We start from the raw sequence: 24,211 nt of genomic DNA, 5'->3' as shown, positions 1-24,211 counted from the left end.
GACAAATATTGTCCAGAAACCCTCACAGGTACTGCATTTAGCATAAAAAATATGCTCAAATCATAACATGGCAAATTCAAGCCAACAGCTGTCAGTGTGTCAGTGTACTGACTTGACTATGACTTGTCCCAAACTGCATGTAATTATCATAAAGTGGGCGTGTCTGTAAAGGGGAGACTCGTGGGTACCCAGAGGACCCATTTTCATTCACATATCTTGAGGTCAGAGGTCAAGAGACCCCTTTGAAAATGGCCATGCCAGTATTTCCTCACCAAAATGTTGCGTAAGTTTGGAGCGATATACAGTCCTTTGCGACAAGCTAGTACACGGTTGGTACCAATGTATTCCTTAGGTTTTTTCTAGTTTCATATGATACCGGTATCTTCAGTTGCGTTAATGTGTTAAAGAAATTAGTGGCGTTAAAACAAATTGACGCTATTATCACGTTAACTTTGACTGCTTTAGTTAAAACCACTTTTGGGTAGAACCTTTATATGAATATTCAATATTTTGTGTTTGTATTTTTATTTGCAGTAAAATGAATCACAGTGAAAATCGGGGCAGTCTATGTGCTGCTTTCAGCCTGTGCATGTCAGTGCCCCGCGGTCAGGGAAGTGTGGGTGGAGTGGGTGCAAGCTCTGACGCCTTGCTTCAGATGATAAAAATAGCTTGATTAGACAGATTTGATTAGAAAAGCCAAGACTTGTCTGATGGTCAGGACCTCTTTCAAAACTTTTAGTGCAGAGACGGGAGGTAAGCAGAGCATTAATGTGTGATTTTATCTCCCACGCACTTCCTCTCCAACTTCGCCTGACCTTTTCACCAGGGAGGGTTGAGCCACTTGTTTGTTGACCACTGCACCATGACAAAATCTAATTAAATGCCATTCAAAATCCATTTCTTCCTTGATCATTGTTTAATTAGATGTAAATTGAAGCTGCGATATAACCTTGCCTTGCACCGCCTATCAATATATTGATTGCTGCGAGGGATGCAAAGCAAAGAGGAGGAGGCCAGGGGGTGGTAGGAAGGCAGAATGACAAAGGCAAACAGAGGATGAGAGGAGGAGAAGAAGCGATAGATAGAGAGCACTTCAGAGGGGATGATGATCGTCGTATTCTGCATGCGCAATGAAAGGCCTCGCAAAGCAAAGTACCTTCAGAGGAGTGTTTCGGGCTTCTGGGAATTCTCTTTCATCTAGCCGCTCCCAGCGCTGCATAAACTGCTGCACAATCGGGTTCTCAGGGTTGACTATCTGAAACCCTGAAATGTTGGCTCCACCGGCAAAGACTTTGTCCAGGCTCACGTTTGTAAATCCCTGAGATGAGACAAAAGGGAAATGGGGGAGAACAGGATTCATGTCACATGTTTTTCATTTTTAGATTTAACCTGGGGTGAAGCACCACAAAATATTAGAAGCTACTCTGGCAGCGAGCGAGGTGTATTATATTATGAACTCTACAAGAAAGCAACATGTGGTAGCCTTTACACCCACATCTTCACACTTTGTGTTGTTGGCTAACCTGAATTCATTTACAGATAAACAACCTGCCAGTAGATACTTAAAGGGATAGTTTTGAAGTGGGATTGTATGAGGTACTTATCCATAGTCAGTGTATTACCTACAGTAGATGACAGTTGGCACGCTCCCAGTTTGGAGAAGAAGACAGGAGTTACCGCACAGAACAAAGCAATGTACTGCTGTGGAAGGGGTCAGCAGCAAAACATATTTTAGCCACCTAAAAGAAAGGCTCACCTAAAAAAAAAATCAATATCACTTTAAATGTATATTTAGAATATTTTTACTGGTTTACCTTGTCGTCAGACAGCCCTTTCCGATGGGAAACTGAAGCTGTCCATGTATGCCCTTGCCAAAGCCACCAGACTCCATGGAAAGAAACAGTAATTGTACCTCGCAGAACGCAACAGTTGCTGGTCTACCGCTGCCTCGATCTGTTAGCTTGTGTGTGCTATTGTGTGACTTTGGTGAATCCGAACTAACCAAAGTCACACACTTATAAACAAACTAACAGCAACCCCCGTGTTCTTCGAGATAAATTTACAGTTTTTTTCAATAGAGTCTGGTTGCTTTGGCGAGAGCATAGATAACGGCTTTAGTTCCCCGTCGGAAACATAGACTGTATAGCTTTGCGGTTTTATAACACCTGTCTGCTTCTCCAAACTAGTAAGTTTGTGAGAGTTTGTCATATCATGTAGAAGATAAAATATTTGGCTTACTTTTATTCAGATGTCTTTGTCATGTAAAACATTTTCTAATACATTTCAAAAACCTCTGCTCCTCCAGATGCCTTTAAATGTCCTTCTTCACATTAGAGCTGTGACACGGAGTTATTTCTTCTTATGGTCAAATTGCTGTTTTTAAAGTACGGCATTGTGTCATGGCGTGCAAGGACATGTGTTTGACTTCTGCATAATCACATCTTCTAAAGTCGGGGAAAACGGCAGCAGGGGATCAGTGAGTGAGAGAGAGCGGGGCCGGCCTCCACTTCCAAAACTCTCATGCTAATATCAAGGCTAAATGAACATTTCCCTCCCCAGAGTGGGAGGGAAAGATGGCTGCCCTCCAAAGACGGTTAAAAAGGTTAAATGCTGTTTATTTATTGCTTAGGACACTCGACTATATGAATATATTCATTTAGGTAAATATGCTATATAGTCTGGCTGTCCGATTGAGATTGATTAAAGCAGCAAACATAAAAAAAGCCCTACATATACACAGTAGAGAGAGAAAAAAAGCAAAATATATACAAGTTTTTCATACAAAAGCCTATAATCCACTTATTGTGCATGCACATTTGAGCTCATGGCTGAGACTAAGTCCCATCACATGCAGCAAAAAGCTGGTTCCACACCCTCCCAGGGGAGCGGCTCGGTTATTACTCACAAGATTGGCCAGAATGTAGTGGTAACCACGGCTGTTCTTCCCCAGGGTCACAACCTATGGGAGAAAAACATCGATACAGTAAACCACCCATGAGATGAGAGCCAAGAGCCACGGCTCGTATAAGTGGTTACAACAATCTCTGTAAATGCACGCAGGACGGAGTTGAAACAAAGCGAAGCGGAATAACAAGAGAGGGAGCGGTTAGAGGAAGTGTTCATTAAGGTGGAGCCGATAATGAGAGAGAAACAGGAACAATGTGGAACCCCCTTAAATATTCTGCTCACTTTGAAGTCGTCGCAGACATTCAGAGTCCTCTGCGACTGCTGGACAGAAGGTAGAAAACATTTCAAAGGCGTTTACAGTGAGACAGTAAGATGTAGATCTCGCTCTGCTTTGAAAATATCACACCTTCGGAGCATAACAGCATGTTTCAACCCACGCAGCCCGTCTGAAAATAGTAAGTGGTGTTCTAAGCCATTCCATCACTGCAGAACCAACCATATGCTGCCTTTTATTCCAGATTTTCTTTCTTCCTTTTGTTCTCGGCCCTCCAGATAAATCAAATAGTGAGACTCTAAATTGTCCTGTCTTCTTTTCTCATTACATGCCGGACAGGCTTTTCAACTGGGCCTCTTGAGGTCTGTTATTTATGAGTTTTTGCAGTCTGCTGTGGACGGACTTCTGAGCGAGCTGCCATGCAGAAACCTGTCAACCGCGTCTCGGTTTTCATCTGCATTCTACAAACATGGCGACACAAGTTTACAGCGAAATCAGCATGTTTGCACATGTTCTGGCTCTGTCACAAAAACAAACTGTCAGTTTATCATCTGTTTGTGTGCGTGTTGGGCCGGGGACAAGGGATATTTGTTACTGTGGATCGTTTACGACATTCCCGCTGAGTAGGGGAGAGTGATGAAATGCAAACGTGTGTCTTCACATCCGAGGCTGCAAAAGAAAAATCTATGAAGGACGTTTCCAGTTTCACCAAGTTCAACTACAATTACAGCTTTTCATTTAGTTACGGTGAACCTAAACCGATGTGGGCGCACTAGTGCTGTATACAGTAGCGCCAAACAATCATAATGAACCACTTCTTTCCCTCTTTTCGTGGGAATCTGAAGGTTGTCCATGAAGAGGGAAGGGAAGTTGGTGGTGAGGGAGCACAAACACACAAATCCTTTCTCTCACGCTATCAAGCTGCTCGGGTGGGTCAGCTTTCTATGACAGCTTCCTCATCATTAGGGCTTTAAACCTCCAACACTGCAGGATGTCAGACAGAGGGGAAGAAACCAAGAAAGAGAAATAGAAACAAAGAGGAAATGAGCTGATTATAATGCAGAAATAGCAGGAGTTGTTTTTTTTCAGAATCCATCAATCTGCGTCTAATGAGAAAATGACAGACAGCTCCGTGAAAAGAAATCTCTGCAACACCTCTACTGCAGTGATATCACAGCTAGATTGATCCCGCTGTAAGTCGAACTTTCAGACTTTTAGCCGTGCTGCATTTTCTCGGACAAACCCCACAGCTCCTTCACCGTGTGCTGCTAACCTTGACTCGGGCCGTAAGCCTCCTCACACCTGCCCTGGAGCTGGGCAGAGAAAAGCTTCACCCCCCCCACCTGCAGCTCACAGCCAGCCTGGCAAAAGCTACAAGCAGCAACCTTGGGATGAAGCACAGCGAGACACTGATGACACAGAGATACACAGAACCTCCGGCCAGATCGCGCCAACCTCTCCCCCCAGCCTCTTTAATTAGGCAGACGGCGAGTCCCGACTCCAGTTGAGACGGACAGATTTCGCTGTTAGTTGTTGTGATGCACCGCTGATCGCCCCGTCCCTAAATCCCTGCGACACTGCAGACGGTGATAACCATCTTTTAATGGCGCTGATAAGATGTGATTCTCTTGTATTTCCTTTTAAGTCCAATATTATTTGAGCACTATTACCTGAAACAATATTTACTCAGATAAGACATAAGATAATAAATTCTAGCTTACTTGTGTACACAAAATGAGCAGCGGTTCAAACTAGTGCTGTTAAACTGTACATTTAAAGGCATCGTTTTGGGAAACACACTTGTTTGCTTTCTTTTTTGAGAGTGAGATGAGGACACCGATGATAATCTCATGTCTACGGAGTTGAAGTCCAGACATGATAAGCTTGGCCTAACATAAAGACTGGAAATACAGTGTGGTAGTTCAAAAATACTACCAATAACTAAAGCTCATTAATTAACACATGGTGTCTTGTTTGTTTAACCTGCACACAAACAAACTTAAAATCATCAAGGCTAATGTTTTCCTCCAGTGGAAAGAAAAGATGGCCGTCCTCCAAAGGTGGTTAAAACGGATATTTATTAGTGTAATTGGCGCTGTACGATTATAGCCAAAATAATAATCGCGATAATTTTGCTAAATATTGAGATCACAATTATTTATCACAATTATTCATAGATTTTAGGGACAAAATATTTTCATTGCAATTTTGCATTTAAATAAACAGAGCTGTCATCTATACTAGTTATTTGCATAAAAACACACAATTTAAATAAATAAGAAATAAATGATTGTATTTTTATTTAAATTTTTGCTTTGATTAAAAAATAATTATTGGCATTAATAGTTTTAATGATGTATTATGAGCTGCTTATAGAGATAGTTTTAGGAAGTTAAACAGGTCATAATTCTCTCTCTAATATCTGTTTTATATTGCTGTGAAAACATCTCCTTCAAACAACTGGATTTATTCAAGTTTTTTGCCAAAAACTACATTTTCAAAGATTACATTTGAACGCATCATGATAGCGTTATAATTTAACATCTCATTTTTACTGAGTAGAGCTTGACACATCATAATATAACTCAATGGAGCCTCCGTTAGCTCTTTAGCGCCGTGCTGTCAGCAATGGGAATGAATTACAATACAAGTGTCTTGTTTGTTTGTGAATGGATTAAACCAATTCATTACAACGTGTTCATTAGTGAGCTTTAGAGGTGTTGGTAAATGTTTTTTCTGTTTCAATTTGGACAGAGCTTATCTAGCTGTTCCCCCCGTCTTTAAGCTAAGCTAGGCTAATCACATCAGAGTGATCTTAATCTCACTTCCGAAAAGAGGGTGAATTAAGACTATTCACTAACTTTGCTACTGTGGCTTCAGCTTGAAATGGATATTCACCAAAAAGCACAGCCTCGGTTGACTTTGCTATCTCTTTTTGAAAAACTACTCCCCACCCTGGATTTTCATCATCCTCTATTTTTTGCCTCCCATTCGCCTTGAATCGATTTCTGCTGCTGTTAATCGCCTTTAGAGAACATACATAGTACAAACACAAGCCTACTAACCAATTATTCTGTTTCCCAGTGACACTGACGAGAAGGAATGTGTTTAGTGTGCTTCAATAATGCCATTCCTCTTTTTTTTCACACAGTGTACCCTCCTGCACATCGATCCACTAACCGGCTCCACCACCTTTTGTTCTGCTGCTGAAGGAGAGCCAGCATTTTGCAGACTGGAGTTTTCTTTAAAGCCTGATGGGGACAGACAACCAGGATGACCTTGACTTCACCCTCATCCAGACTCGGCGTGCCTCGTCACCGCCAGAAAGAAAGAGAGAGAGAGAGAGAGAGAGAGAGAGAGAGAGACCTAAATGTAAAACTACAGCTACACATTCTCAATAAACGCCAGACCGTTTTCCTCCAGGTTTGACCTTTCCACTGCGGAGTTTGCCACAACGCAGTAAGAAGCAGACTGAAAATGATAGGTTCCCCAGAGTTTGAAAATATCATAGCATTCACTGAGGCACCGGCAAGATGAGCAAATAATGATGAAATTATTTCTAGCCTCTTCCTGAGCTATGAAAACTCAAACACCAGACTCCTAGCCTAGCTGGTACGGTATATGTCGTTGGCCTTAGGGATGTGAATATTTCAATTAGGTGGTTCATTATTTTTGTAATTAATCTGTATAAAATATCAAACGACCTTCACAGTGTTTTAAAGCCTGAGGTGACCAACCAACACTCCATACCTCCAACATATAAGATCTACAATGATCTTTGATAAATGACCTAAATGATTAATCAATTATCAAAATTGTCAATGATAATTTCATGTAGATTTAGTATTCCATTAGTCAAACAGTCGTTTCAACCCTAATTGGCATGGTATAATTATAAAGATAATCAGTGTTTAAGCCATGATTGTCTAAGAGGGGATCTTTGGCCCAGTAGTGCTTTTGTAGGGGCTCACTGCTCCATCCATTGGGTACAATAAACAATAATGTGAAAATTGTACACCGGGTGAGTGCTACACACTTAATTTCTAATTACTAACCACATGGAATTTCTTAGGAAATTATAAAAATCATAAGGACCAAACACAGGGTGATCAGATATGACTTATTTAATGTGTTATAATCAGTACTTTGCCTGATGTCAACTTCAAAGAATTTATCTGTTTCTTTACTTTGGCTCACATTTAGTGAGAATAGCTACCTTAAATAACTTTTTCATTATTCTAATCATTACATTACCACACATGGTAATAATAAAAAACTGCTGTCATGTCTGACAATTAAAATAAAGATAAAGAAACAAAGATATCAGATATCATCAAGTGAAGCCAATGCAGAAGTGCCTTAAACTTGCATTCTCTCTAACAGCCAGCAGGGGGCGACTCATCTGGTTGCAAAAATAAGTCTGATTGTATAGAAGTCTATGAGAAAATGAGCCTACTTCTCACTTGATTTATTACCTCAGTAAACATTGTAAACATGAGTTTATGGTCTCAATCGCTAGTTTCAAGTCTTCTTCAATACAGCATGATGTTCATTTACTAAATTATGGTCCCATTTAGAGTCAAATAGACCATAAAGCAGGGTAGGCTTTAGAGCGTGGCTACCTTGTGATTGACAGGTCGCTACCACGGCGTTGTTCGGTCTGGGAGTTGTCCGTGTTTTCGTCTTACAATTTTAACCCTTTCGCAGTGTGTTTTCAGTTCATGAAAGTTAATTGTAACATTTTGGTCGCCTAAAAATGTCTTATTCAGCATTTAGTTGCTCCTCCCTCTCGTGTCACTTCTGGTTGCAAAAAAACAAGATGACGACGGCCAAAATGACGAACTCCAGGCTTCAAAACGGTAATGGGTGACATCATGGTGACTACATCCACTTCCTATATACAGTCTATGGTTACAACATACGAGGCAGAACAATTACCTGCGTGGTTTTAAGCTAATTCTAGGTGGTTTTCTTTCTTACAAACCATTTTTGGTCAATTATAACTCACAAAATAAATCTTGATACAGCTTAAAAATGTAAAGATGAAAAGCCTTGATCCCGCCCCTTGATTTTCTGGAGGATAACTGGACGCAGGGTCGAGGTTGGACATTTTACATTTCTGGCTCAAACCCCTAAATAACATAGTAAATCATATTTGCATTAATCAGAGTGTTAATAAAGAGCTGCATTAACTGTTACTGTAATGTATAAAAGTGCTCCACTTCACACATGAATCATGCTGTGGCAAAGGGGTGAATTAGAGCTATATGCTTTGACACAAAAGGACTTTCCTCTCCTTCAGTCTCCAGTTCTGCTTGGAGGCTCTTGGTAGAAGTGCTCTTGGTGGAGCACTCCCTAATTAACAGCCAGTATAGTGGCTGAGGCTGAGGCTGAGATGCTTTTCTTGGCAGTCACATTATATGGGGCTGAAGATATCAGGGGCATATACCGCTGGCCTCCACCCAAATGCAGAACATTTAAGAAACACCTGAGTCATATTCAAATGATTATGTCTATCATTTTCTCTGAGATACCAGAACAACGTGAGACTTGATACCTCGGGAGGATGGAGTCACTGCAGCTGCATCGTGTTTGTGTGGCAAAACTTGGCTCGGAAACAGCGAGATGTCCTACTCCGTTTTCACTGAAAATGATCAGGGGAATTTTGCATGATTGATAAAGGAATCGGATTTACAGCCTGTACTATTATAAGACCGTGTTCTTGATACAGTTGTAACTACACGTGCAAATCGTCAGGGTCGCAGCACACCGGTGTTAGGCTCTTATTCAGTTGTGGAGTCAGCAGGTCACATTCTGTTTAATGATAACACTATAATCCCATTTAATTCTATAATCGCAGTTAGTAAAATGGCCCTCAACAGCCAAGGTTGGTGCCGGGGATTTAAAGGCACCACGTATCCCCGGCTTTGGAGGGGTTTGGCTATATATATCTGTCAGCCACTTCTCTCTAGAGATCAGGAGCACCTTTCACGAGACATTAGCTCAATTTCGCGCCTCTCTCCTCTATCTTTCCGAACAAACTGAGTGACATGTCAGGAAGTGTTACCAGAAACAAGAGTCAACGTAATCGAGGAGGTTTGAATGCCTGCGAGGGTTTTTTATGTGGCGATTTCTACAGTACATTTATTCAGACTTTATTTCAGATTGTAATACCTCTACTTACATCCGTGCTTGAGCATACAAATGTCATCCCCCGCTTTACAGAATGTTGATATTGCTCCTTTTTTTCACTGTGTCATCCACAACAAGACTGATTGAGCATTTCCTTTTTTCATTACTGACATTTTTCTATCAACTGCTGGCAATCTATCGTCCGTTCTCTCTCCCTCTCTCCCACGACTTCTCATCTCCCATGGTCAGATTTCTTTCCCTTTTCTTGAATTTGATATGACACAAAGATTTCACATTCTATAATACACCCAACTGTGGATTTTCTCCCATTTCTTCACTCAAGAGCAGAGAGAGGGATACGGAGGATCTCCGATTCTCCATGGGGAGGCAATATGGCCACCCTTCATGCCTCTACAGGCGGCAGAATGTTGTCCTAACAAATCCCCAGATGTACCTCTCTTTTTCTCTCTTTCTGTGAATCCTTTTCACTTCTTATTGTGTATTTTTTTTTTTCCCTGCATGAAAATGCAGCTTTGCGGCTGGCAGGGCGCTCGCTTGCCTGCCTGTCTTTGAACAGCTTGCGTGCCCTGGGCCTGTCCCAGACGCCGTTCTTTCTTTTTTTTTCCCCCGCCTGCCTCTCTTTACACTAGTGATGAGCAGGTTGTTGCCTCTGAGCAGACTCCAGCACAGAAATCCCGGGAGGAAAGAGGGCCAGGAAGGAGCATAAAGGCAGATATGATGCTATATGTGCAATTTCTATAGATGGATCAGATTAGGCATGAGCGTATGTGCAGTCAAACACACACGCAGGCACTCGAGGGACCGGCATACACACACTCTGAAAAATCATCATTAAGACAAGTGGTAGCAATACAAAGACGATTATCTTATATTCAATCATAGTTCTTGTTTATACTGCCCCTCTTTAATGCCACAAACATTTTTCTCGACGTATAACATCATAAACCTCGATGGTTCAATGAAACACGTTCCCTGGATATGATTCAGCGAGCAGAGCTGGCAGACGCTCTCCCGTTTTTTGTCGTGAGGGAAGGATAGCCATTGGGTTAATTTATCTGCAGTGCAGTATATTGATGGAAAAGTCCTATGGGCGATAAATCCTGAGTGGTTGTTACAGCATAAAATGATAATAGCCCGGGTGTAGCATTCTCCTCAGCACCCCAAAACAAATTTGTCGGGAGACTCGGTCGGCTCTCATACGAGCAAACAGAACGGCGCCTGATGCAGCAGTATGCAAATACTTTCCTCGCCGCGTTTCCACATCATGTCAAGTGATAAATGAAGCTAATAAAAGTGACATTCAGCTGAGTGTGCTTACGACTGAAGATGAGGTACATCCAATGTTTTTGTGTGTGTACAGTAGGATGAGGAAATGCTGTCCCACACCTAAGCACAGGTGGTAACTAGAGCTGAAACAATTTCAACATGAAATAAAAGTGCAACAATTCTGACGATCTAAAAATCTGTCTTTTAATGAAACCAAAATGCCAAATATTTGCTGGTTCCAGCAATTCAGAACCCATCTATAATTGAGGGATTACGATGACGCAGTGGGTCGGGACGCCGTTACTAGCGGTACCTGCTGTATTAGCGCAGTGCAGAGCGGCGGTGATTAGCTAGCCAGCGGGGCACGCACTACATAAACAAAGCACAGAGAAACTCAGATTACAACACACACAAAGACAGAGAGACTTCATTCTCTGCTCAGGTAGACATTACTCCTCTATATCTTTACATAGCAAGTAGTTGTTTGCTGCTGTATTAATGCTCTGAATTTCGAATTTAGCACCTTGAAAGCCCCTGGAAACTTGGTCAAAATTAGTAGTATTTCTCTATTTATTATTCATTAATAGCTTAATCCTCAAACACTCAGATAACCTCCTTCATTAGGACTGTGTGGGTGTGGTTTGATCACATTTTGGCTAACAGATTGGGCAACATCTTTTTCCCAGCCGAGATACAGACATGCAAAAACAGAAATCTCACTTGTAAAAGTAGCAAAACTGTTGCCAACATTGGCAGGAAATGTGATTATGTAAGACCCCATCACTCATAATAAGAGGCTGATTGAGAAAATACGCTTTTAGGGCCTTTAAAGGTGAGGATTTCTGTGTTTTATACACTTCTAAATTGAATATCTTTGGGTTTTGGACTGTTGCTCAGACAAAACAATACATTTGAAGATGCAACATGGTGGTTCTCAAAATTTGTGACAGTGATTTTTCAATTTATGTCAAAAATAATCAACAGAAAAATTGTGAAAATTGTTAATTGAACCCCTGGTTGGAATAAATCCAGTGGTAGAGGAAATACTCAAATGCTTTACTTACATTACTACAGTGTAACAATACTACAAGTACTGTATATAACAATATACTGTATACTGTAATACAGACAAAGACAAATTATACTTAACGTATCAAAAGGTAAGCAGCATTTTTTTGATGCTGTCAGTTTTAAAGCTAGGGTGAAGATACTGGCATCATATGAAACTAGAAAAACCTAAGAAATCCATTTGTATCAACCATGTCATACTAGCTCATCGCGAAGGAGGCTAAATAACACTCCAAACTTGCGCTAAAGTTTGGCGACGAAAAATCGTCTTGACCTCTGACCTCTAGATATGTGAGGTACCCACGAGTCTCCCCTTTACAGACATGCCCACTTTATGATAATCACATGCAGTTTTGGGGCAAGTCATAGTCAAGTCAGAACACTGACACACTGACAGCTGTTGTTGCCTGATGGGTTTGAGTTTGCCATGTTATGATTTGAGCATATTTTGTATGCTAAATGCAGTACCTGTGAGGGTTTCTGGACAATATTTGTAATTGTTTTGTGTTGTTATTTGATTTCCAATAATAAATATATACATACATTTGCATAAAGCAGCATATTTGCTCACTCCCATGTTGATAAGAGTATTAAATACTTGACAAATCTCCCTTTAAGGTACATTTAGAACAGATAAAAAATGTGCGATTAATTTGCGAATAATCGTGATTCAATATTTTAATTGATTGAATATCCATATATTTTTGTTAGTTTTATTATGAAAAGCTAGGGTTGGTAATCTTGAGAAACCAGCAAGAGTACACTAGATTTTAAAAATGATGAAAAGAAGTACCCACAGTCAGTCAATATCTGTTGGTGAGTAAAAAGCAAATCAGACTCGAGTACAGTACTTGAGTAAATATACTACCACTGGATACTCCTTTAAATATTTAGGAACATTGTTTAAATGTTGAAAAACTCTAACAGTGCAGTGAACTACTGTAGCAGAGCAACAAAGGCCCAGCTGGACCGAAGCATTAGCAGCCACTGGATCAAAAGTGGTGCTAATGAAGAGCAGCACGGATGGCTTTTCTTTGTGTCCAAATAGTGAAAGCTCGACACTTGTCTATTCAAGATAGCTCTACACTCCATGAACTTCATTGCCTCGTACAAAGACGTTCATTCTGTGGTGGGATTACTCCGACGGAAATCATAAAACTAAGCCACTGAGCTGATTCCCATTTCCCCCAGCAATCAGCTGGCTGAATCTGTCCTCCTGCCTCATGATCCTCTCTCAACAGCAGTGACCTTGACGGATTGAAGCGACACACAGACTCTGGCCTCGGTACACAGGTTCGCTTCAAACTCTCACTCCTGTCCGGGGATGAAACTCTATCCGTCAATCATTGGCTAATAGAACTATAGCAGCAGGTAAAAGCAGCGGGTATCTACAGAGCTGACAGTGAGGGTGCCATTTTTGGTGAGATTGCCCTCACGGGAAACCAGTCCAAGCCTGTTTCAGTGGGTAATGGTACGGCCCAATAGGGGGCGGCTGCAGAGTGAAGTCCAGCAGCTCCCCTGAATGCTTGTGACTCATCCATATGGCAGAGCTGGCCAGATTATTTCAATTAGCTCCAACAACAACAATAATCCCACGCTGAGGTTGTCACTGAAACAAGGGGCAAAATCGAGCACACTGCTGCTTTGAAGGTTAGCTGTTTTAAAAGCTTTATTTTCCCCTTTCTGAGCTGAAACAAAGTTAAGGCAGAAAAAATGTTTGATGGTGATAGTTGGAGGAAGGGAAAGAGCTCCCTCTAGAAGAAATAATTCATTAAAGGGAAAAAGACAGACACAGGAGAACATCAAACAGATGATTGCCTTGCATTCCTTATTATTATTTGCAAGAGGGGGGAAAAAAGCAATTACAGACGCAACCATTAATACGCCTTACATGTGATTTGTAATGAATATTCTAAGCTTTTCTTAAAAGCTGATGCACGGTCTAAACACAAAAAGGAAATAGATGTCAGTATAGTCCCTGAATAGTAAAGTGAGGAAATTTGCAGCACAATAATTAAATTAGACACAGCAAATTAATACTAAAAGCCATTCTGCTTTAAACTATGACTCTGGGATCAAATTAGATTCATAAAAAACAAGTGAAAGGAACACTCATTGAGGGATATTGTGAGGCAGAGAGAAGCCAATATCTAAATGAATGTTAACGAGCAGAATCCAGAGCGGGAGCTGATTGCCTTGTGAGCAGGCGGCAGCCGGCAGAGGGGTGCAGGGTGGAGCGGGGCGGCCGAACAGAGGAGATGCATGGCGTAATAGCCACTCATCTATTCATGGTAATTGTGTTTCCCCTACTACAAGGACTGGTGGACCTTTCATTTCCTCCGCAGGCAATGGACGTGATAGAGAAAAGGAGGGGTTGTGGGGTTGTTAGGAGAGGATTAAAAAGGATGCATCATCCAGTGGTCGCTCCAAATGGCTGCTCACGTTCGGACCTCTCAACCTCGGGCTCTCGGGCAGTTAAAACGCGCGCTGACTTTCAAAGAAGCCGGGCCTTAAACTTAGCAACCAAACCACGGCGAGCTCCTCAAACAGGTGGGATTACTGCTGCTGTGCCTCACGTTCAACTTAACACAGCCTTAATGAGGTTATACAAACTCAACAAAACTAGATATCGGCTCACATGCAAAACAAGCAGCACTACAAACATTTACAGAAGATGTTAGTGCATTCTAAGAGCCCTCTAGGGGGACGCAAAAGATGTGCCAGAATTTGTCTGCGCTAAGGTTGTCAAAAATAGATTTGCTCATGTATAACTGAAATCATAATAACACACTTACTGGATAATTTATACAAACGTCTGTATATAAATCTATAGTAGCAAAATCTAACCAAATATTCTGCTTCAATCCATATTTGTTGGCGTTTAGCCTTTTAAAAAGTACTTTTTCATTGCGATTACACACCATAAATTACATTTATTCAACCACAATAACAAAAAATCTATTTTTCGGCTGTCACTTGGTGAATCCATCAAGACCCTCATCACTTTATGTTGACGAAACTGACGAGTTCTAATCATATAAGAAAGTTGATTTAATAAAAAAAAAGATAAACATTTAATACACTGACTTGACTTCACTTTATTCAAGCTGAGGATTTTGTTTGAGGATTTTGTCATTTTTTTCAGGGTGATGACGTTTTGGGGGGCCCAGCTTTTCTTAGATACACGTAGGGGGGCTTCAAGGAAAATAGGGTTGGGAACCACTGCTCTAAGATCCTGAATAGGCCTTTTTCATGGATTACATTTTGACATGTCACAGTAGGAAAAGCACAGCTGTAAATAATCAAACTAATGATGGCTGAATTCCATTTAGGTACTTTGATTTCAGGGTCTTGGTCTTGTGCATGCTGGCTCACTGTCACTCTCACAGCCATCGCTGGTGTTATTAGTAATACCCTGCGGTTTCCCTGCAGGTTTCCCTGTGAAAAAGGCCTATTATGGACTGAATGATTCCCCAAATTAAAGAGCCACTCCAGCGCTTCCATAAAGTTAGGGGACTCGCATGAGAAAATGGACTGATTTCTTTGGCCACATCAGGGAAAACGCTGACATATTTATCACCTTAAAATGTTAATGTTAACAGAGGCATAGAGTAGCCATGGACCAACATTAGCATGTATTTGGAGTCACGTTTCAGTCGACCTGAGTCCAATATTTACTCTTCTTGTAGCTCTGTTTTGTCTCCACCAACTCCTGACGGAATAATGTGGCTCTTTGGTTGCTAAACGCTCCGCTATGTTCACCAGCTAGTCTCTAACATTGTCAGTGTGCTGATTGGTGCTGGGGTGGTAGCGCACAGTCGGGTTTTAGAGCTGCTGATATACAGCTGCCTCCTGCAGCCAAAAAACAACGCTAATGAGAGCGGTGAGAGCGAGCCAGAACGGTAAAGCTGCTGGCCCTTAAACCATAGAGCTGAGGGAAACTGCAGAGTTGGGTGACAATTCTCTGTGGGTTTGTCAACACCTCTCACAGCACTCCTAGTCATTTGATCCATTTGTTTATAGAACTAGAATTACCTCGCGGTTGTATTCCTCCGCCAACCAGTCAAGTTGCGGTTTACATCCATGTCTGTCCAGAATGTCTTCACTTCATCATATCATCATCATCTTATTAGACATTTGTGTGAAATTGTTATAATTAGCATATGAATTCTTGAGTTATGGCCGAAGACATGTTTTGTGAGGTTACAGTGACCTTGACCTTTGACCACCTATATCTAATCAGTTCATCCTGGACGTTTGTGCCAAATTTGAAGAAATTCCCTCAAGGCGTTCCTGAGATATAACGAGAATGGGACGTACGTACGTATGGATGGATCAACCTCCCAAAATGTGGATCCTACATTTCCCATAATGCAACTCAATAGCATCTTTTGTAAGCTCTTCCTCACCATGTCTTTCATACGCCAAGCACCCAGTTTTTGTTATAAACTTGTATCTTCCAGTCCTCAAGATCACCGTGACTACTTGTAATGATGACATGTAAAAAATTGGTGAAGTGGCCCTTTAATATCTGTTACTCTGTACATTAAATATGCTTGGTAATCATGCGACTAAAGCAGGAAGCAACAAAGGGCTAGATGGCCAGCAGCGTATGTGGGTGTTTGTGTTATATAACCTACAGGTGTTGCCACATGTGCAGCGAGTGCGAGGCTCACCTGCTCTAAAATGGTGTTGATCCTTCCCACCTCGCAGTCAATCACAAAGCGCTTCTCCTGCCTCCTGTCCATCTCCTCGATGATGCGCTTGAACTCTGCTGCATCTGTTGTGCCGCTAACAGAGCGTGCGGTCACCTGCCAGTTGTTAGCCACTGCTGCCTCCATGATGGCCTGCAGTATAGAGAAACCTGGAGAGAGAGAGAGAGAGAGAGAGACCCAGAGGATTAGACAGAAAAGAGACAGTTATGCAAGTTATGAACTGAGAGGCTGCTAATTTATTCTAGAGAGGGTATTGCTTGAATCCAAAGGTCAAAGGCCATCTCATTACAATCTAAAATAGCATCGCAAAGTCTGCAGGCCCCTCTCAAATATTGTCTAGAGTCTAGACTTTGTGTGCAAGCGTGGAAGTGAATTCACATTTGCATATTGAGAAGGCAATATCATAATGAAGTGAAAGGACAGGAATCGTATCTCCATGTTATTAAAAGATCAGCGGGTTGATGTTATTGCGCTTGGCATCAATTAAATTACGGCACTTAGCGCAGCCACATGTTAGCTCTGACAGTGTGGCGAAACACAACGCGGCCTGCGTCTCCTCTGAGGATTGTGCCAACTCATTTAAAGATATAAAGACAATGAAAGATTCATCCGTGCCACTCGGTAGAAGGAGATCATTATGCTTACCAGAAGAATGGAGAATGAGTTCTCCTAATGATTAATTCACACGTGAAATATTTTCATTTAGCAGAGCGCTCAGAAACACTGTGGTCAAATCACATACCACAAAATGAATAATGTAGTCCTATCTGGGGAGGATAGATTGCACGTAGAATAAAAATGACTTAACTCCTCTCCAATGATCGACTGTCGAGAATGAACATGAAGGTTATTAATGAAAATCAAGCACGCTGCTGGTATTTCATTAAGCCATGGACAGCACTGTTGCAAACTGTGTGTACAATCAGCTTCTTCTCCATCTCTCTGTTCATATTCCGTCGTTCGTCATGTGGTTAACCGATACAGAAAAGGGAGAAACAATTGCAGCAACAGCAAATTCTGGCATTCACACATATAGATCTTATATGACGATTAATATTAATATCGTATGTGATTATGGAAATTGACACACTCTGAGCAGCAGTGTGCAAAGTAAACATTTGTCATATATATTGTTTTTGCATTTCTCCGTACAAGCTTATCTCTATGAACCGGCTGCAGGCAGCCAACAAAGCCGGCAAAGAGACCAAAAGACTCGACAACAGCTATAACAAGAAAACCACTTTGTGACTCTTTTCATTTCTCTACTTTTGCATTTCCCTTCTTTTCCATTCCAACTGAACGGTCAACAGCTTTTTTCCTTGACTTGTAAATGCTCTGAGACTCCCTGCGTGCGGCCGCCCCTGCAGCACACGGCCACGTCTCCGCCAGATGATCCTTTGGCGAACGGCACAGCGAGCGGCGGAGGCCGACGCACAGCGTGTCATCTGTCCAGAGGAGCAATGGCACGCTGCCAGGAGACATCAGCCTGCCAGACCTCAAGGTTATCTGGCAACCCGGTTATCAGGTCACATCTCCAAGGAGCTCGGCCTATAGTTCATGAATGGAACTCGGGTTCAGATGATATGTTGAGGGCATGTAGTGGCACACATATTTGTGGCTTCTGGGTCACGCAGCTGGTTAAAAGTAGCAACACTTCTGACGTGAAACACCAGGGGACACTGAGAATATGAAGGTAGCGAAGCCGGAAGCCAATAAAACCATCGAAATGTACTTTTTTTTTCTCTACCTGGACAAAAGCCGCAATTTCTTCAGAAAAAGAAATCTAAAAGTGAAGAGAAAACATCTGAAGCTTTTCTGAAGAATCATCATTTTTACATGAGCGCGGCAGCGGCAGCCTCTCATGTAGCATACCTCCTCGCATCTCCCTTACCTAAAGCGAAAGTCACAGAACGCAGGTTTGAATAACATGGATGCATTATTCATTTTCCTCAGGCATATGCTCAGAACCTCACCAACCACAAGCCAGCTGGATAGCATGGCAGTCTTCCCAGCAATAAAAGCTCCTCACATTAAGAGATGTCATGCAGATTAACTGGGTCAAAATGGTCTCTGTTGGTTTGGAAACTGCAGAGAATTACGGCTGGTAAAAGGTAAAAAATGTCGATGAACCATTTAACACGCGGTAATCACGTTGGGTGTACGACATGCAGATGGGTTCAAATCACATTTGTTTCAGGGCTGCAAGTATCAGTGCAATCACTGATTCCCGTGCTGCTTGAAAGACACAATAACATGTCAAAAGAAAAAGCCTAAAGGGGAATCCTCTAGGGATTTGTGCTTCATGTGTCTGTAGTGTTCTGTCTAAATAAAATCTGTGCATTTCAAATTTTCGTTTCCGAGGTCTGAGGTGCAAAGAAAAACATGAATTATGCTCTCACTCTTGTGTGAACGAAGGAAACAACGTCCTGTCAATCAGATTAGAATCACACAGGGCTTTTATTTTGAAATTGCTGATTTTGTGCGGCGCTCGTCTCCTGCCGCCGCCGGCAAACCCTGAACTGTGTTGAAACAATTGGATTCATTTAAGATTCACAGAAGATTCCATGCCTGCCTGGTTTTACATTTGTATGGAAATTAAGAGATGGAATCTGGGGGTGGTAAATAGTCTGTCCAGAAATGGATTACTTTTGCTTCTGTTTTTTTCTCTCTACAGTCAGCAGAAAAGTTTATGTTTAGTGATTTGGACTTCAAAATCGAAAATGAACAAAATCCTTTGAGCGCAACTTAATCTGACAGCAGCGACAAGACTGACGGCTCCTTTTTCATATCCGCCGGCAAGTAAAGAATAACTTTATTATTCTACGTTTCTCTGCATGGATTTGCATCTGCCAGTCACCTTCCTCGGACCGGAGTCCATTCCGGCTGCAGCCGATCGATGGATTCAATCTCCTGAACGGCGTCGGAGACCCCTCATAAATGCTTTTGCTACTGATATTTATTTGCAACATGGAGAGAAGCTATAAATCCCTTTCACCTCTTCGCCTTTAGGAGCCCCACAGCTGTGTTGCATCTAAAAATGTAATGCAGTCAACTACATAAATTATGGAAGACAACAACAAGATTTCCTTATCACCAGCTATAAATCCCCGCCGTACAGATGCCGCAGCGGCTTCTGCTGATCACACTCCTCAGAGCTAATCATGCCATCGAGACGGGGACCGTTTTAACATGCTGTAATGCCGCTGCCAGTATGAACTGTAAACATAGAAACATACAGACAGTGTAGCATAGTGCAAATGTGCACATATGTACATATTTGGTATGTTAGCTTAGGATACTCAGGATCTCATATTCATGGTCTTTGAGTGCATTCATATTTAGTACTTGAACTTATTGTGACATGTGCTTTTTACATTTGTATTTACTGCACAATTTTACTTTAAAGGAACAATATGTAGCACTGACAGCAAGCATTTAAAATGGGTAACAGCAGTCCATTTTATGATTTATTACAGTAAATATATTACATATTGGTCCTTTAATATTTATTTAAATTTTTATTGTATTATATATGTATATATCATTATTATTCATAGTATAGTAGCTTTAAGCAATTTACTACAGATATTGTCTGTGGATGTGACAAATAAAACTTGAATCATTTAGATTAAATTATGTAATAGGTGCTATGTTGTATTGCAGTGTGTGGTTAAGACAGGTTAAATAATTGTGTGTAAGTTAAAAGTAGTGACTGTGCTGGTTTTATAATTGCATAACTGCAGTTGCAGTAGGTGTTTTTCCAACATTGGCCACAAGAGACAGCAGTGGGTTGCATAATGTTTATAGAATAACTCAACACTAAATCCTCTTTTTTGACTCAGTAAGTTATATCTACAGTTACTTTATTATACTGTCAATTGATTCTCGTCCCGGTCTATACTGTTCATTGTTAAAGTGTGTGTGTGTGTGTGTGTGTGTCCAGAGAAAACCAAGTAATGCTGCCTGTATACCTGTGAGAAATAAATGACGCTGCATTGTACTCCACACTCCAAAAGTAAAAGGCAACATCCACCACCCTCACAGACTGTAAACAACGCATGAGAGCAACGCTGCAGTTTATAGTCTGGTGGTAATGTATATATGCATACAAATTTAAAGACTTCTCCATTTCCAAACATGGTGCATCTGTGTTTCTATAGGCCAACACTGACAGGATGCAGGTCCAAGTTGAACAAAGGTGAACCCCGGACTGAAGGTGCAGATACAACAAGCCCGGCCAACAAACGGAAAGATGTGACGGAACACAAAGCGGTCCGGGTTCGCTTCGGCCAATGGGCGGTGCATGGTTTTGGTTTGACTGTTTTCAGCATGGCGGCCGGGTGACAAACTTCCTCATGTAAACAGTACACTAAAATATCTTTCTGAAAACATTTGAGGTGAGAAATAGGCATAACAATAACAGAATATTGATTCATATTTAATCAGCGCTGCCTAGTTTGACCGTTTGATCGGAGTTTCATGAGCTTGCTGCCTTGATGGACGGACCTTATTTGCATAAAATTGAGGATGCGTCATGATTATGGAAATTCAGATACGGTGATTGGTTAGTCACAATGCGTGGCCGGATCTCCTGCTCTCCATAGAGAATGAATAGGATCCGTCGACATGATATACGTCACCGGACTTGGTCTATCTCCACCATGAGGAGTGCACTGAAACAGAAAACGCATGCTTGAATTTCTAAAGGCTGGAATATGCTGAGGCTGCATGTAGGCGGACTTGCACGGAGGTCATCTGAAGACATTGAGAGTTTCTTTTGTACTTGTAGACTAAAGTATAACCTTTGTAGCCTCTTGGCCTATGGTTACCCATAACACCTTTCTTTGCGTTCAAACCGAAAAGATGTTTACATTAGAGGTCGACCGATTAATCCGGCAGATTTTTTTGAATTTTTTCATAATCAGCATCGGCCTATGCCTGAGCATATTAAGCCATTTAGCAAGCAGGCACATCTGTGGGCAGCCTAGTGTGGTTGTTGCTGTGAAACACGTGTGACACCGCCCCTTGTGTCAATCAAATAGCCATTCCACCGGCAGACCTCAGTAGATGTAGCCCAGTGGGCTAACCTTTGCAAGAGTGCGTGAGAAGAGTAACGTCGTAACTGGGTTAAACCGGTAAGGCTTGAATTCTTCTCTTTCAAAGCCCTATATATTTAATTGGTTAGATGTGAAATCTTACTTTTAGAGAGAAAATACTTTGGAACTGTATTGATAGCGAGCCTCCAACCAGCTACCATACAGGTAGGGATGGATACCGAAACCCGGTAACGGGTTCAGGAGCTAAATTATTACAGACCGTAGTATTGATAGGCTCCGACGTTATCAATTCTGTTTTTGGTAACGGAGAATTTCCCTCCGTCTGTAACGTTAGCTGCGTGCGTGGCGGAGCAGCTCTCGCATACACACTGCTGCAGCGCCGTGTTCAAACACACAGAGCTTCTGGTCTTAGTAACTATGGCGGAGAAAACTAAACTTCAAAAGCGTGATTCCACTTTACTGGAGTTGATGCTGACAATGCTTGTCATAAGTGCAAGTTTGCGTGTGAGGGCGGAAACACGAGCAATGTGTCGAAACATTTAGCAAAAAGTTCATTTCCTCATTAAACGTGTCTATGGGTCCTACACAGCCTCTATGACGCCACCGCTAGTGGCCTGTGTGTAGTCCGCAGCATAGCAGATATGAGCAGCAGGCTGTGTAATACGAGTGAACAAAGTTAGTATTATTTTTTTGTGATCACTTAGATTATGGCCATATAGCTTGTAACAGTGTCTGTCAACAAACATAAACAAAAAACATGCTTTAGGACAGTTTTGGAAAGGTGCTTAAAAGGTTTTGAGCCCTGTACTATTACTACTATTAACCATCATGCACAAAATAAAATATAAGTGCTCTGCAGTGCAAACAAAATGCAGATTCGACAGACAAAACATAAGTGTTGTTCAATAAATGTTTACTTAAGTTAAGAAATTGTGTGTATTATTTGTTATTATTAAGCTGTTATATTTTATCAGATGGAGGAAAAACAGAAAACCAGCCAAACATATCGAAAAAAAAAAAAATCGGCTGTCCTGATTCTGTAAAAAATCGGCATCGGCAATAAAATACCCATATCGGTCGACCTCTAGTTTACATGTATCTTCACAGATGCATAATTCCAGCCTCAGTCTAACAGGCTTAATGGGCTGAACAGGAGGCAGAGAGGAAGTGTAGGGAGAGGGAGTGCCAGCGGTTGTGGTGTAACCGAGAGGGCAGGGCCTTGGGGATGTGTGTCCAGTTCTCAACGCATTTTTTTAATATGTGTAATGTTCAATCTAAAACGGGTTATTAAGTTTCTCTTTAATCTCTAAACACACACTAGAAACAACTCTGTAGTTTGCGGAGCAGTGTATAAACGGCTGCGATGGGTGAAAACTCAATTATTTCTGCGTTTTCCTTTAACTCTGTATCAGAGCATTGCAGAGTCTGCTAGCAAATCCCGACGGAGCCTAATGACGCCCCGTGTGCTTATAAATCAGAGCTGCTGCGAATGAGATGTTGTGGCAGCGTAGCGTACAGCAGCTGAGTGAGAGCTGCAGTCCTCGTCTTCGTCTGTGAACCGGATCTTAACAGGATGAGTTTTGAAGCGTCACCCGTGGCGGCTCAGCGGTAATTGAATTGAGTTGCATCTAATCTCATTGCCCAGCTCCTTTGGTTCCCTGCCTCTCATTAGGGTACGGTGCAGAGTGTCACAGGCCTCCATCTCTCTCTCGCTCACACTCACAACAAACCTCTCATATCTCACAGCTGATTCGGGCTAACTAGGCAAATCAGAAAAACCATATTGCAAATTTCTCTAAGCATTCAGCTCGGTGTTAGCCACAACTGACTGTCAGCTTCAGAGCCACAACTATACCGCTTGCTTACATTACACTGTGTCATCGTTGGTATTACACTAATCCACATCAATCCACAATCTAATCTACTAATCTAATCAAACAAATGTGGGTAAACAAGTCACCATCAACAACACTACAGCACACAGTTGAAAAAGGGAACCACAAGCAACTGATTCTACCAGCTAACAGCCAAAAGTGAGAAATGAAGGGCATCAAAAAAACAGATCTGAACTCATTTCTGAAGGATCAGAGTCTAAAGCACACACATGAAGAAAGGCGGTGGTCGTTGAGCCAACAGTAAATGTGGCTCCTCTCCCCTCTAACTTGCCAATCCACTGGTAAATGAGGGTCTCTGGCTGGGCGAAACGCCCTGCTGAGCACTGTCCAAGGTCTCAGGGGGCAGCAGAAACAACTGAATTGAAACCACAGAGATAATGGCTTTGACTCATAACTGTGAGGTTTGGCTTGATACAGAGTTTAGGACTGAACGCCTGCAGAGAAAGATGAACAGTGAACTTCACAGATATCACAGCGATTTCCTCGCTGCTGTTTGCTGCAATATGAAATATTTCTTTTAAAGCTGCAGTTGGTCACTTTGAGCAAATATGATGAAAAGTTATTTTTATAAAACGGTCACTATATCCTGACAGTAGTGCATGAGACCGGTAATTTGAAAAAAAAAATCATGTTCCTCTGTGTCCTCCTGTGCTCCTAATGGCATTTACAAGATTTCACCGCGCCTGAAGGAAAACAACCAATCAGAGTCGAGGAGTCTCTGTGCAGCTGTCAATCACTGCTCACGAAACTCAAGAACTCCGATCAAACGGTCAAACTAGGCAGCGTTGATCAAATATGAATCAATATTCTGTTACTGTAATGCCTATTTCTCGCATAAAATGTTCTCAGAAAGATATTTTAGTGTACTGCTTAGCT

General features: G+C 41.7%; 1 protein-coding gene across 5 annotated transcripts in view; it reads right to left on the bottom strand.

The window, feature by feature from the left end:
- Positions 1–24,211, bottom strand: part of gria3b (glutamate receptor, ionotropic, AMPA 3b) — a 98,293-nt gene that overhangs the window by 28,772 nt on the left and 45,310 nt on the right. For all 5 annotated transcript variants that reach the window (XR_005208159.1, XM_037779991.1, XM_037779990.1 and 2 more), the window contains exons 4-6: positions 16,345–16,532; positions 2,906–2,959; positions 1,157–1,318 (exon numbers count right to left, since the gene is read on the bottom strand). Coding sequence is in view for 4 of the 5 variants with exons in the window: in XM_037779991.1 (XP_037635919.1) it covers positions 1,157–1,318; positions 2,906–2,959; positions 16,345–16,532 (404 nt within the window). In the remaining variant the exon portion in view is untranslated. The remainder of the gene's footprint in view (positions 1–1,156; positions 1,319–2,905; positions 2,960–16,344; positions 16,533–24,211) is intronic.

This window comes from Sebastes umbrosus, chromosome 9, assembly GCF_015220745.1.
Source record: "Sebastes umbrosus isolate fSebUmb1 chromosome 9, fSebUmb1.pri, whole genome shotgun sequence".
Lineage (NCBI taxonomy): Eukaryota > Metazoa > Chordata > Actinopteri > Perciformes > Sebastidae > Sebastes > Sebastes umbrosus.
The sequence above is the reverse complement of the archived record's forward strand: the minus strand, read 5'-3'. Positions and strand labels throughout refer to the sequence as shown.